Raw genomic sequence first — 14,710 nt, forward strand, 5'->3', positions numbered from 1 at the left:
ATTATACATGGTGATCATACCCCCCCTTATGTATTATACATGGAGATCATATCCCCCCTTATGTATTATACATGGAGATCATATCCCCCCCCCTTATGTATTATACATGGAGATCATATCCCCCCCCCTTATGTATTATACATGGAGATCATATCCCCCCCTTATGTATTATACATGGAGATCATATCCCCCCCTTATGTATTATACATGGAGATCATATCCCCCCCTTATGTATTATGCATGGAGATCATATCCCCCCCCCCCCCTTATGTATTATACATGGAGATCATATCCCCCCCCTTATGTATTATACATGGAGATCATATCCCCCCCCCCCCTTATGTATTATACATGGAGATCATATCCCCCCTTATGTATTATACATGGAGATCATATCCCCCCTTATGTATTATACATAGAGATCATATCCCCCCTTATGTATTATACATGGAGATCATATCCCCCTTATGTATTATACATGGAGATCATATCCCCCTTATGTATTATACATGGAGATCATATCACCCCTTATGTATTATACATGGAGATCATATCCCCCCTTATGTATTATACATGGAGATCATATCCCCCTTATGTATTATACATGGAGATCATATCCCCCTTATGTATTATACATGGAGATCATATCCCCCTTATGTATTATACATGGAGATCATATCCCCCCTTATGTATTATACATGGAGATCATATCCCCCTTATGTATTATACATAATGATCATATCCCCCCCTTATGTATTATACATGGAGATCATATCACCCTTATGTATTATACATGGAGATCATATCCCCCCTTATGTATTATACATGGAGATCATATCCCCCCTTTTGTATTATACATGGAGATCATATCCCCCCCTTATGTATTATACATGGAGATCATACCCCCCCCCTTATGTATTATACATGGAGATCATACCCCCCCCTTATGTATTATACATGGAGATCATATCCCCCCTTATGTATTATACATGGAGATCATATCCCCCCTTATGTATTATACATGGAGATCATATCCCCCCTTATGTATTATACATGGAGATCATATCCCCCCCCCTTATGTATTATACATGGAGATCATATCCCCCCCCCTTATGTATTATACATGGAGATCATATCCCCCCCCCCCTTATGTATTATACATGGAGATCATATCCCCCCCCCTTATGTATTATACATGGAGATCATATCCCCCCCTTATGTATTATACATGGAGATCATATCCCCCCTTATGTATTATACATGGAGATCATATCCCCCCTTATGTATTATACATGGAGATCATATCCCCCCTTATGTATTATACATGGAGATCATATCCCCCCCTTATGTATTATACATGGAGATCATATCCCCCCTTATGTATTATACATGGAGATCATATCCCCCCCTTATGTATTATACATGGAGATCATATCCCCCCCTTATGTATTATACATGGAGATCATATCCCTCATATTTGAACTGTATTGGATGTATTGGGAGATCATGCAGTACAAGGGTTGTCAGGAAGCAACCTGTGTTAGACTGATTGTTGTATAGCGGAGGGATGAGATATCACAGAGAAGACCACCAACACCAACAAATATCTTCCACTGACCGTGAGCAAAACATTTACTGACAGGGATTGTTGCTTACTGACAACTGTCATGTGAATATTTTGGCAAATTACCATCAGAATGAACTGTTGGAGGAAGCCTGGGATCATATATATTTGCAGAGACACTTTTTCATGTTACTTGAACTGTAATGAGTCTTGTGACTCATCCTAATATCCCCTCTACCGCCTTCCATGAGTGATTATCTTGCTGAATTTATCCACAAATGTCCGGAGAACAGAAGAGGGAAGCAAAGTAATAAGAGAACACATCACATGTCATGTCCTGGACTTACCCCTCTAACCTGCTGCCCTAGGCAGTGGCCCATGAGTGCCCCTATGGCACATTCAGGACTGGCGGTCCTCAGTCCCATAAATAGACATCATGAGGGTTACAGAGAGAGGTCCGTCCTGAATGTCACCCAGGATCTGTATACAGCATTTCTTTATATCACTTTTATATGTATACTGTATATAACAAATCACATCGATCTTCTCACTTCTTCTTCTCCTCTGTGTTGTTTCAGTGATATGACGAGTGGGGAGGAGAGCAGAAAGTGGCTGATTGTCTTCACACCGGACCACAACACTGATGTGTCACAGATATTATCGCTTCTAACAGAAACTTCATCCTGTCAGTGTGGGGCTGTGTGCTGCAGATCTTATCTCAAAGAAGAAATCTGGGGATCTTTCCTTGATAAAGTCATTGTTCTCTACCACCCATACTCTGCAGGGACCCCTCTGCCGGATCTGTCTGATATGAAGGATTTCCTGGATTACTACAGAAGTAAACGTGGTAAGCGAGTCATACGGAGTCCCAGATGAGAAAGGGATCTCCTGGATTCTGGATCCACCCTGAACGACTCCACAGATCAGAGCCCATTGTATGATCATATGATAGCTGATGTATAAATATTCTGATATGCAGAGTCTCCTTTCACATCAGAGATCCCGGATTGTATGAGATGTATGTGTGAGGAAAACTTCATTGTGATATATTATTATTATTATTATTATACAGGATTTATATTATTATTATTATTATTATACAGGATTTATGGTGCCAACAGTTTGCTCAGCGCTTTATAATATAAAGGGACACAAAACAGCTACAATACAGTTCAATACAAGAGGGTTAGGAGGGCCTGATCCTGGGAGCTTACAATCTAGGAGGAGGGGCTGGTGGTACAAAAGGTAATAACTGTGGGGGATGAACTGATAGGAGGAATAGAAGATTCAGTTATTAGCTGAAGGGAGGATAGGCTTCCCTGAAGAGAGGTTTTCAGGGATCGCCTAAAAGTAGGAGATAGGCAGATTGGGGTAGAGAGTTCCAGAGGATGGGGGAAGCTCTGGAGAAGTCCTGGAGACAAGCATGGGAGGAGGAGACAAGGGAGCTAGAGAGCAGGAGGTCAGAGAAGGGTTAGATCCTCTGCTGAGTATTATTGCTGGCTGTGTCCCCACTGAAGAGATCCATCCTCTCTATCTGTCCTGGTGACCATTGTCAGTGAGATAGAAAGCTGTTGTAAATCCAGAATGTTGAAAAGGAAGAGATGGGGGGGGGGGACAAAATGTATTCTGCTCCATGTCTTTGCCAAACAAAATCCCAATACGTGTAATTTAATCGGTTTACGTGAAAGTTATAGCGTCTACCAATGGCGGTATATATACTGGAATTTTTTTTTTATACTAGTAATGGCGGCGATCAGCGACTTATAGCGGGACAGCATTCTGACACTGGGGGGGAACTGACTTGGTGCCACTGACAAAAAGCACTGACACTGTACTACTGACACTGGGCAGGAAGGTGTTAACATGTGGGGTGATAAAGGGATAACTGTGTGTTGTGCTTGCACTGTGTACTATGTGTGTTTTACTAGGGAGACATGCTGTGCAGAGCAATACAAAGCAGCATGTCCTTGCAGACAGGAGAGAGATCCGTGTTGTTTACACTCACATCTCTCCCCTGTCAGCTTTAGCGCAGGGCATTGTTGGCTGGCACCTGGTGATTGACAGCCTCAGCAGCCAATAGCGGTGAGGGTAGGGAGGTGCAGCGGAGTCGCACTGCAGCAGTACATCTGTTATGGGATGACGTGTAACTGATTAAAGGATAAGTTCACCTTTGGGAACGTGTTACATGCACTGTATGATTGTGGGGTTTATGGATTATGGGTTGTGATGTTTCGGAGTGCTAATTATTTCCGGCTCAGTGCTGCAAACAATTCTAATTTGTTTTAGGATTGTGTTATTGGGGCCAATTCACTAAGAGCTGAATAACGACTGAAAAAATACAGTAAAATAACGCATGTGGTAAATGTTTTGCAAATGTGCAATTCACTAAGAATTTGGATGTAAAATATCTGTATTGCGGTAATTTATCGCACGGTAGCTGGTTGTTGAGGAAGCCAGCCACGGTGTACTTAACAATGGATAACTCCGGGTGTCCCACTGACAGCTGAATGAAACGAAACATGCCAGCAATTACAAATGATGAAAAAAACTGTGTCCCTCCCCCCCTATCTGTACCAGGCGCTTTGGGTCTGCTATGAAGATTTAATAATGTATTCACTGCATTGTGCTGAGGAATAATACAAAAAAATGATTGCAGAAAGGAAGGGATAACACATTAGTGTATGGAGAGTACAGCCAGACACACACACTTCAGTCTGCTTGTACAATCTACTATGTTTTTACTATAACAGTTGAATGTAGGAATTGTGTTTTGTTGACCATCTCTGTAGAGCTACAGTATGCTTGGAAGGTTCTTACATGTATTGTCTAGTTTATAGTCTTGTCTGCTCTGTAGGTCTAGGAAACACAAAAGCTGTGATAAGTGATGTGAAAGATATAAATTTGGAGAGACAGATTATAGCCCGATGGATGGAGGGGGGATACCTGGACTGTGAACTCCTGACCCTGAGCAAAGAAGAAATGGAATATCTGACTAAACATAAAATAAACCCTCTATCAGTGGAGAGAAGAATGGCCAATAAACTCCGACACATCCACCACATCCTAAAGGAGGCTTCAGGTAATGGAGACATTTCAGTCATTTATTCCTCTATTACCCTCCTATTAATACATTGGGGTTTTTATGAATATTATGTAGCACCCTCCTAGCGCAGGATGCTGGGTAAATTTAGTTTTGACTCCTTCTGCAATCAAGGAACCAGTAATTGTTTGTTCTGTCCCATTCAGTCTCACAGGCTGGGACTATGACTGCTTCCTCTTGCCTCTGAAAGGCATTTCTAGAGCTTAGGTTGGGAAATTCAAATCAACTAATCTGAATGTCTATTGTGTTCCAGCCAATCCCTGGGGAGGAGTGCCTATTAGGGGTTGGAATTGAGATAATTAGTCTGAGACACTGGAGATCAGGGTTCCTCCTCCCCAGGAGGGTTCCAGAGGTGAAGGAGCTTCTGCTGTGGACTCACAGCTGCTCTAGAAGGCCTTGGAGGCCAGGATTAAAGGATTAAATTGACTTTGCTTAGAACTACCTCCAGAACCACACCATTAAGGGATCTGGTCCTGAGAGGTGCTATCTCATTCACTGGGTTTTGCCTGCAGGAACCTGGGAGGTGGCATATGTCCTGGGGACTTGTGAGTAGTGACCCTAAATTCATCCTTGAGACTGTGTACTGGATGATGCACTGGGTACCAGTAACTGTGCACGGGTGCAAGGTAACCAGATGGCCAAAAACCTGCCTTATGGTCCCCAGATGTGAGGCCTTAGACTGTTCAATATTCACAATTACAAAGGAGAAGATTGAATGCCAAAGAGACTTACCTCATGGTCCCCAGCTGTGAGGCCTTAAAGTGATTGTAAAGGTACAATTTTTATTGTTAAAATATTACAACCACGTCTATACTTACCTACTCTGTGCGATGGTTTTGTACAGCTTGTAACCCCTCTCCCTATTACAAGTTATACAAACGATAAATCACAAAAAGACAGCCCCTTGACTGTTTATTGGAGCCGGAGTGATTGGACTGTTGCTTGGGTGGCTGGCGGCCTCGGTACCTTTTGGGAAAGAACCATGTGTGGTCTTTGTATAGGGAGTATGTACCAATGGAGGGGGTTATCCTCACATTTCCACCAAACACCTAAAGGGCCCCTGTCAGATGTAGAGAGACTGCCTTGGCTGAACTCTGCTTCTGAAGATGTCTTTCCACAATGTCTCATATTTGTCTTTTATTCTTTCAGAGAAAAACCACGAAAAGAACTTAATGAAGGTAAGGAATAGATATGCAATGACAATTTGTGACCACGGGTGTGATTCTCCCAAAACATAGTTTAAAGCCCACATCCAGGAAACTTTAAAATGTGGGGATGCACCTGCAGTACAAGTGTTAATTCCTTGCTTAAACTAAGGGAAAAAAAAAAAAGCACTTTTTTTACTTACTTGATCCTTCGCTCCCTGGTGGATAGTGTCCCCCCCCCCCCCCATGCTCTGGCAGTGGGCTGTCCCTCAGCATCGTCTTGTCCGGTGTTGGGCTATGGACCCTGCGCTGGTCTTGATGACTGTAAGGACCTTAGACGGGTGGAACATTGGGGAGAAGACGCTGGGGGGACTGGTCTAGTGGCATGGAGGAGCAGATAAGTAACTCTTTTAGTGTTCCCTAGACAACAACTTTATCCATAACAACGTGATCAAAAATAATGTTCTTTAGTAAGGAACATACCTTCCACATTATTAATTATGCCACCAAAATCAGTGGGAGCTGTAAATTGCCTCCAGCATTTCTCCTGTTTCTTCTTGCTGGAGATGACCATTTTCCTGAAGCTCAGAGCCCCTGAACAGCAATAAATCTTTAGGCTGTCAGCAGATCAGTCTCTAGTGGCTCTGATTTTTCAGCACAGTGTCAAAAAATGGAGAGCAACTGAGCATGTGCAGAGCAGGGTGAGAAGTGTATTTCTGGGTTTTAAATAGTATAGACACTTATGTTTAATGTTTTACATACCTATACCTGCAAAAGGGGCCGGCCTGAAGGGATCTAGCAGGACTTAAAGTGTTACTAAACCCCGGACCCCGCATTCACTATATCCGCTCTCCCCGGACCCTGCATACACTATATCCGCTCTCCCTGGACCCTGCATTCACTATATCCGCTCTCCTGGACCCCGCATTCACTATATCAGGTCTCCTCGGAGTCTGCATTCACTATATCCACTCTCCCCAGACCCCGCATTCACTATATCAGGTCTCCTCGGAGTCTGCATTCACTATATCTGCTCTCCCCGGACCCCGCATTCACTATATCTGCTCTCCCCGGACCCCGCATTCACTATATCCGCTCTCCCCGGACCCTGCATTCATTATATCTGGTCTCCCCGGACCCTGCATTCACTATATCCGGTCTCCCCGGACCCTGCATTCACTATATCCGGTCTATATTCCGTACTATATTCTACTATATTATATTACTATATACACTATATTCCGTACCCTGCACTGTACATTCCCTATTCTACACCAACTCATTCCTTACTCTGCACTGTACATTCCCTATTCTACACCGACTCATTCCGTACTCTGCACTGTACATTCCCTATTCTACACCGACTCATTCCGTACTCTGCTCTGTACATTCCCTATTCTACACCGACTCCTTCCGTACTCTGCTCTGTACATTCCCTATTCTACATCGACTCAATGTTACCTATAAATGTTTGTATCCAGTTATAGTCTGTGTATCTGAGAAAGAATCCAGCTCCAGAAACAACTGTGATGGAATGAAATGGAACATTTAAATTAAAAGACGATCATTTGTCCTGAAGTGTATGTGTGTCTGTGAGAGCCTTACTTGCAGCACAGTAATTCAAGTATCATTTGTGGGTACGAGGAATCTGTTATATGTCTGCTGTGTATAATATAGTAGGTTCAGGCTCTATTTAACTCTTTACCTATAAGCCACGCCCACCATTGGTATAATCTGGTGGACTGACACCCAGACACATGATTCAAAACCCGGACTGTGTGGGTGAATCCTGGACAGATGGCAACCCCAGCCTGAGTAGAAAAGCCTGTCCCCTGCAGCATGCAACAGAGAGGGACCTTTGATTTCTGTTTGGAAGCAGTGGTCTCTCTGCAGAGGTCTGACACGCCCCCTGCTGAGTCGGAACTAGAGCTCTCCAATCAGCAAAGCTCATTCTCCTGCTTTAATTATCTTTCATACAGTGGTACCAACAGCTTTGCATACATGGAAATATTTATATGTTCATTTTTTCATTTTATTTAAGGGCAGACATGCAATCTTCTCCAGATCACTGAATGATGATTATTCCTGGATAACAGATCTGCTTCGTTCAGATCATTTCAAGGATCATGTATCAGATGTCAAACATTTTGAAATCACTGATGACCCAATCAGCACTGAGAGCTGCACCTTCAGTATCTTGTACTTCACCAAGAGAGGACAAATCAATGAGATAGAAGCTGCAGATGTTCAGCTGATACAGGAGCACACAAGGCGTCTTGGTAAGAGACATTATAATACTCGTATTTATTAAAGCCGCAGGAAACCGCAAACAGGAAAAAAATCCCCTGCAAGGTAAAGGCATGATGTGCTAATATGCATCACATACTATCACATTATGAAGGACTTACCTTGAAAGGAAGCCCTCCAGTGTCACCGCTGACAGGGATTCCATCTTCACCCGTCTTCCTTCTGGGTTCATGATCTCCGGCCGTCTGACAGGCCGAGTCATGATGACGTCACTTCCATGCATGCACGTGGGAGTCCCTGGCCACGGCACAGTGCTCTGAAGGAATGGCACGGGTATGTCGTTCCTTCAGAGCACATGCACTGGCTCTCAAAAAGAGCGAATATCTCCTAAATGGTTCAGATTTAAGAGATATTCATTTTACCTACAGGGAAGCTTTATTATCATCTCACCTGCAGGTAAAAGTACTAAAGAAGAGTTTACTGCCACTTTACATTGATGCAACCCAATCAGTAACATCTCATATAGGTGTAACATGTTAATGTCATTTCAAATATTTCTAATTCTGCATCTTTCATTCCAATAATCCCTGATGATCCTGCCATGGAGGTGCTTGTCAGGCACTTCCTGTAACAGGGTGACGTCAGAGGAGCACAATTGGGGGGAAGTGTTTTCTAATTATAGTCCTGTGATGTCACCCTGTCACTATTTCTCCCAATCAATTGGCTGTGCAGTCATACTCCACCATAGTTCTGGGCAATATTCAACCCAGGAGACAGCATCTGGTGGTGAAGGAGAAGCACAGTGAGGGACAGCTCCAGATTGAAGGTTCGTATTGCAGCCAGAGCTGTTTTTTCTTTTTAACTTAGTGGACCCAATTTAAAAAAAAAAAAGTAAAGTTGGTTTTCAAAACACTGTTAATGCATTGTTTTCAAATGGCAGATGCAGCTTTATGACAACTTTTAGCAAATCCACATTCCCACCCATCACCCCCAAGCTGAACTGTGCTGATCCCCCTCCATAGCTGCTTACATACCTTAGATCCTAAACCATGGCCTCATCCGGGATTTACAGACTAATGCAAATAACTTCAGCTGAGTCCCTATTGAGTGGAATGGGAGACACAAATCTTGGATCTTTAGTCATGATATATGGATTCATAAGACTCAAACAATAACTGCTGTGCTCATGCTAGTGACTGACCGCACCCTATGTGTACATTTTATTTGTGCCTGGAGTTACCCTTTAAACCTCTGCTCTACAGTACAGAGATGTGATTACACAAGTGATCAGAGTCAAAAATAGGGATCATAGCTAGAGAAGAGCGAAGTATTCAAAAATTCGATTCGACTGATTCGGCGAATTCGTGAAAAAAATTTGATTCGAGTCGAATATATTCGCTGCAAATTTAACTTATAAAAGGGTGTTTCTAGGCTTCAGAGAGCCTTTATATTAGTGCAGAACACTGTACCTTTAATTTAAATGCCCTTGGAGTCTGCTGGGGAAGAGAAATAATACTGTCAGTCAGTATGACATGCAGATGAGTGCCGTCGATCTTAGAATCACCGCACACTTCACTCATTTGGCCAGTCACGGGGCCAAAACCAGAGTGTAGAGCCACAGTGTGGCGGTGGAGACAGCAGCAATGGGAGGCCATACAGCACCCTATGACAAAATGGAACCCACCAGCAGTGTGAGGAGACCTGAAAGTGGCACATGGCAGAGTGTGGCGATGGAGACAGCAGCAATGGGAGGCCGTACAGGGACCCACGCTGCTGGTGGAGCTGCCACTGCTCCTACCACCCCTCCCCTGCTGCCATGGCAGCGGAACGCGAGCGCACAGGGCCCACAGTGTCTGAGGATGGACGTTGGCGCAGAAAGGCAGAGACCAACTGACTACATAGGTGGTTTTTATAGTACTTTATTTTGGCCTCCCTCTCAGCAGGTGTGAAAAAGGCCACCATTTTTGAACGGTAGCGAGGGTCCAACAAGGTGGACAGCCAAAAGTCATCCCTCTGTCTGATGGTTATTATTCGGCTGTCGCTACGCAAGCAACCGAGCATGCTATGGGCCATTTGTGCCAAGGAATGTGAGGGACTCCCTGCCTCCATCTCCACAGCATACTGCCACGGTGCGTCTGGGTCCTCTGTCTCCTCCTCCTCCTCCTCTACCAGATGCTCCTGCTCCTCCACTCCTGTCCGCTGAGTGGAAAAACCACCCATTTCACTCAATAATTCCTGAGCACCAATGTCCTCCTCTACCTCCTCCTCTTCTTCCTGTCCTGCCCCCACAGGGGTCATGTGGCGTTGAGATCTGTGCGCCACGTCTACCGCACCCTGACCAGCCATTGTTAACAGCATTTGTTCCAGGACGTGCAACAGAGGAATGACGTCGTTCATCCCATAGTCCTGCCGACTCACGAATAGCGTGGCCTCCTCAAAGGGACTGAGCAAGCGGCAGGTGTCACGCATGAGCTGCCAATGGCTGACATCGAAGTTACACAGGGGAGTACCTTTATCCGCTTGTAACATCAGGAAATCGGTGATGGCCTTTCGCTGTTCGTAAAGGCGGTCTAACATATGTAGGGTTGAATTCCACCTTGTTGCAACGTCACAGCATGAAGAGTCGTTACAGGGGCCCATGGCAGATTAGGGGCCTGGCCGCAGCAATGTGAGGCCCGTAATCTGCCAGCACCCTATGACAAAATGGAACCCAGCAGCAGTGTGAGGACACCTGAAAGTGGCACATGGCAGAGTGTGGCGATGGAGACAGCAGCAATGGGAGGCCGTACAGGGACCCATGAGACACTGTGGACCTGGCAGCAGCGTGAGAAGGCGGTACAGGGGCCCATGGCAGATTATGGGCCTGGCCGCAGCAATGTGAGGCCCGTAATCTGCCAGCACCCTATGACAAAATGGAACCCAGCAGCAGTGTGAGGACACCTGAAAGTGGCACATGGCAGAGTGTGGCGATGGAGACAGCAGCAATGGGAGGCCGTACAGGGACCCATGAGACACTGTGGACCTGGCAGCAGCGTGAGGAGGCGGTACAGGGGCCCATGGCAGATTATGGGCCTGGCCGCAGCAATGTGAGGCCCGTAATCTGCCAGCACCCTATGACAAAATGGAACCCAGCAGCAGTGTGAGGACACCTGAAAGTGGCACATGGCAGAGTGTGGCGATGGAGACAGCAGCAATGGGAGGCGGTACAGGGACCCATGACACACTGTGGACCTGGCAGCAGTGTGAGGAGGCGGTACAGGGGCCCATGGCAGATTAGGGGCCTGGCCGCAGCAATGGGAGACGCCCGTAATCTGCCAGCATCCTATGACAAAATGGAACACAGCAGCAGTGTGAGGAGACCTGAAAGTGGCACATGGCATGACACACTGTGGACCTGGCAGCAGCGTGAGGAGGCAGTACGGGGGCCCATGGCAGATTAGGGGCCTGGCAGCAGCAATGGGAGGCCCGTAATCTGCCAGCACCCTATGACAAAATGGAACACAACAGCAGTGTGAGGAGACCTGAAAGTGGCACATGGCATGACACACTGTGGACCTGGCAGCAGCATGAGGAGGCGGTACGGGGGCCCATGGCAGATTAGGGGCCTGGCAGCAGCAATGGGAGGCCCGTAATCTGCCAGCACCCTATGACAAAATGGAACACACCAGCAGTGTGAGGAGACCTGAAAGTGGCACATGGCATGACACACTGTGGACCTGGCAGCAGCATGAGGAGGCGGTACGGGGGCCCATGGCAGATTAGGGGCCTGGCAGCAGCTATGGGAGGCCCGTAATCTGCCAGCACCCTATGACAAAATGGAACACACCAGCAGTGTGAGGAGACCTGAAAGTGGCACATGGCATGACACACTGTGGACCTGGCAGCAGCATGAGGAGGCGGTACGGGGGCCCATGGCAGATTAGGGGCCTGGCAGCAGCAATGGGAGGCCCGTAATCTGCCAGCACTCTGACAAAATGGAACACAGCAGCAGTGTGAGGAGACCTGAAAGTGGCACATGTTTGGGGCATGATTCATGGCGGATTTAGTCAGTTGTGTCAGGAACTGGTGGTTTGAAATCCAGACTAATCCACGCCTGATTCATTTTCACAAACGTGAGTCTCTCCACACTTTGGGTGGACAGTCGTGTCCTCCGCGGAGTTACAATACCTCCTGCCGCACTAAACACGCGCTCCGATGCCACGCTACTGGCCGGGCATGACAGCCTTTCAAGGGCAAATTCAGCTAGTTGGGGCCAAAGGTCAAGTTTCGTTGCCCAGTAGTCAAGGGGATTGTTTACCTCGGTTGGCAGGGTGCTGTCCAAGTAGGCCCAAGCCTGTTGTTTGAGCTCCTGCTCCAGGTCCACCTGATGCTGCTGCTGCTGCTGCGGCTGGTTAGTAGTTTCCTCACTGCGCTGGTGAAGAAAGCTACTCATCATCGACTGCAGACTGAGGCAGCCGCTGCTGGTGGAGCTGCCACTGCTCCTACCACCCCACCCCTCCCCTGCTGCCATGGCAGCGGAACGCGAGCGCACAGGGCCCACAGTGTCTGAGGATGGACGTTGGCGCAGAAAGGCAGAGACCAACTGACTACATAGGTGGTTTTTATAGTACGTAATTTTGGCCTCCCTCTCAGCAGGTGTGAAAAAGGCCACCATTTTGGAACGGTAGCGAGGGTCCAACAAGGTGGACAGCCAAAAGTCATCCCTCTGTCTGATTTTTATTATTCTGCTATCGCTACCCAAGCAACCGAGCATGCTATGGGCCATTTGTGCCAAGGAATGCGAGGGACTCCCTGCCTCCATCTCCACAGCATACTGCCACGGTGCGTCTGGGTCCTCTGTCTCCTCCTCCTCCTCCTCTACCAGATGCTCCTGCTCCTCCACTCCTGTCCGCTGAGTGGAAAAACCACCAATTTCACTCAATAATTCCTGAGCACAAATGTCCTCCTCTACCTCCTCCTCTTCTTCCTGTCCTGCCCCCACAGGGGTCATGTGGCGTTGAGATCTGTGCGCCACGTCTACCGCACCCTGACCAGCCATTGTTAACAGCATTTGTTCCAGGACGTGCAACAGAGGAATGACGTCGTTCATCCCATAGTCCTGCCGACTCACGAATAGCGTGGCCTCCTCAAAGGGTCTGAGCAAGCGGCAGGTGTCACGCATGAGCTGCCAATGGCTGACATCGAAGTTACACAGGGGAGTACCTTTATCCGCTTGTAACATCAGGAAATCGGTGATGGCCTTTCGCTGTTCGTAAAGGCGGTCTAACATGTGTAGGGTTGAATTCCACCTTGTTGCAACGTCGCAGATCAGGCGATGCTGTGGAATTCCGTTCTGCCGCTGCAGCTCAATGAGGTTGTGCTTTGCGGTGTAGGAATGGCTGAAATGCATGCAAAGTTTACGTGACATTTTAAGGATGTCTTGCAGTGGGATGGTGGATTTTAGGAACCGCTTGACAACCAGATTGAACACGTGAGCCATGCATGGCGCATGGCACAACCTTCCTTGACGCAGAGCAGACACCATGTTCTTTCCGTTGTCGGTCAACATGGTTCCGATTTTCAGTTTGCGCGGAGACAGCCATCTGTCGATTTCTCTGTTCATTACACTCAGAAGTTCCTCCCCTGTGTGACTACGTTCGCCAAGGCATACCAGGTGCAGCACAGCGTGACACCGTTGCGCCCTGCACATGTGATATGCCGGTCGGGTAATGGGACTTGGCACGGGGGTGGCGGCTGAGGACACGGCGGAAGAAGAGGTGGTAGAGGCGGACATGTTTGCTGGACCAAGGACGTGCAAACGTGGAGGCAAAAGCGTCGTGACCTGTCCAAGTTGCTGGTGCGGCTGTGCTGGCACCACGTTCACCCAGTGGGCCGTAAATGACATGTACTGTCCCTGACCGTAGTTACAGCTCCACACGTCGGCGCTGCCGTGCACTTTGGCAGAGACCGACATGCTCAAAGACTGGCCCACCATCTCTTCTACATGTGAATGCAGGGCTGGCACTGCCTTTTTGGCGAAGAAATGACGGCTTGGCACTCTCCACCGCGGCGCGGCACAAGCCATCATTTCTCGGAAAGATGCTGAGTCCACCACTTGGAAAGGGAGGGACTGCAGCACCAGCAACTTGGACAGGAGGACGTTCAGCTTTTGCACCGTCGGGTGTGTGCTCGCAAACTGTTGTCTCTTGGAAACGGATTCCAAAAAAGACTGCTGACGGAATCCGTGAAGAGGAGTAGCAGGAGAAGGAGCATCTGAACGAGCGGAACAACTCCCCTCAGCAGAGGTGTTGGAGCCTTGACTGGCTGATAGAGGGCGATTGACGTCGGGTGACGGAGCAAGTAACGGAGCGGGTGATGGAGCGGGGGCTGGGGCAGGCAGTACCGCCGTATCTTTATCATGGTTTTCCCAGGCCACCGAATGGCGATGCTGCATATGCTGACGCAACGCTGTAGTCCCAACATGGGCCCCCTGGCCACGCTTGACTTTCTGGCCACATAGTCGACATACGGCGACGTTTACTTCCTCGGGCGGCTTGACGAAAAATTGCCACACCGCCGAGTAGGAAACTTTGCCCCCGCTACTCCTCACTGGCTGACTGCTACTTCCTCCGTGCACACCGGCACCACTACTGGCCGTGGTGGTAGGCTGCAGTG

At 47.5% G+C, this 14,710-nt stretch overlaps 1 protein-coding gene across 1 annotated transcript in view; it reads left to right on the top strand.

Moving 5' to 3' along the window:
• Nucleotides 1-2,146: 2,146 nt before the first annotated feature.
• Nucleotides 2,147-14,710, top strand: part of LOC149431417 (uncharacterized) — a gene marked incomplete at its 3' end in the record, with an annotated part of 54,642 nt that continues 42,078 nt past the window's right edge. Inside the window, exons 1-4 of the mRNA XM_089665621.1 lie at nt 2,147-2,411; nt 4,419-4,643; nt 5,814-5,842; nt 7,851-8,088. Coding sequence (XP_089521747.1) covers nt 2,147-2,411; nt 4,419-4,643; nt 5,814-5,842; nt 7,851-8,088 — 757 coding nt within the window. The remainder of the gene's footprint in view (nt 2,412-4,418; nt 4,644-5,813; nt 5,843-7,850; nt 8,089-14,710) is intronic.

The sequence above is a fragment of the Staurois parvus genome, unplaced genomic scaffold (assembly GCF_062004578.1).
Source record: "Staurois parvus isolate SC_StPar_1 unplaced genomic scaffold, SC_StPar_1.0 ptg002273l, whole genome shotgun sequence".
NCBI lineage: Eukaryota > Metazoa > Chordata > Amphibia > Anura > Ranidae > Staurois > Staurois parvus.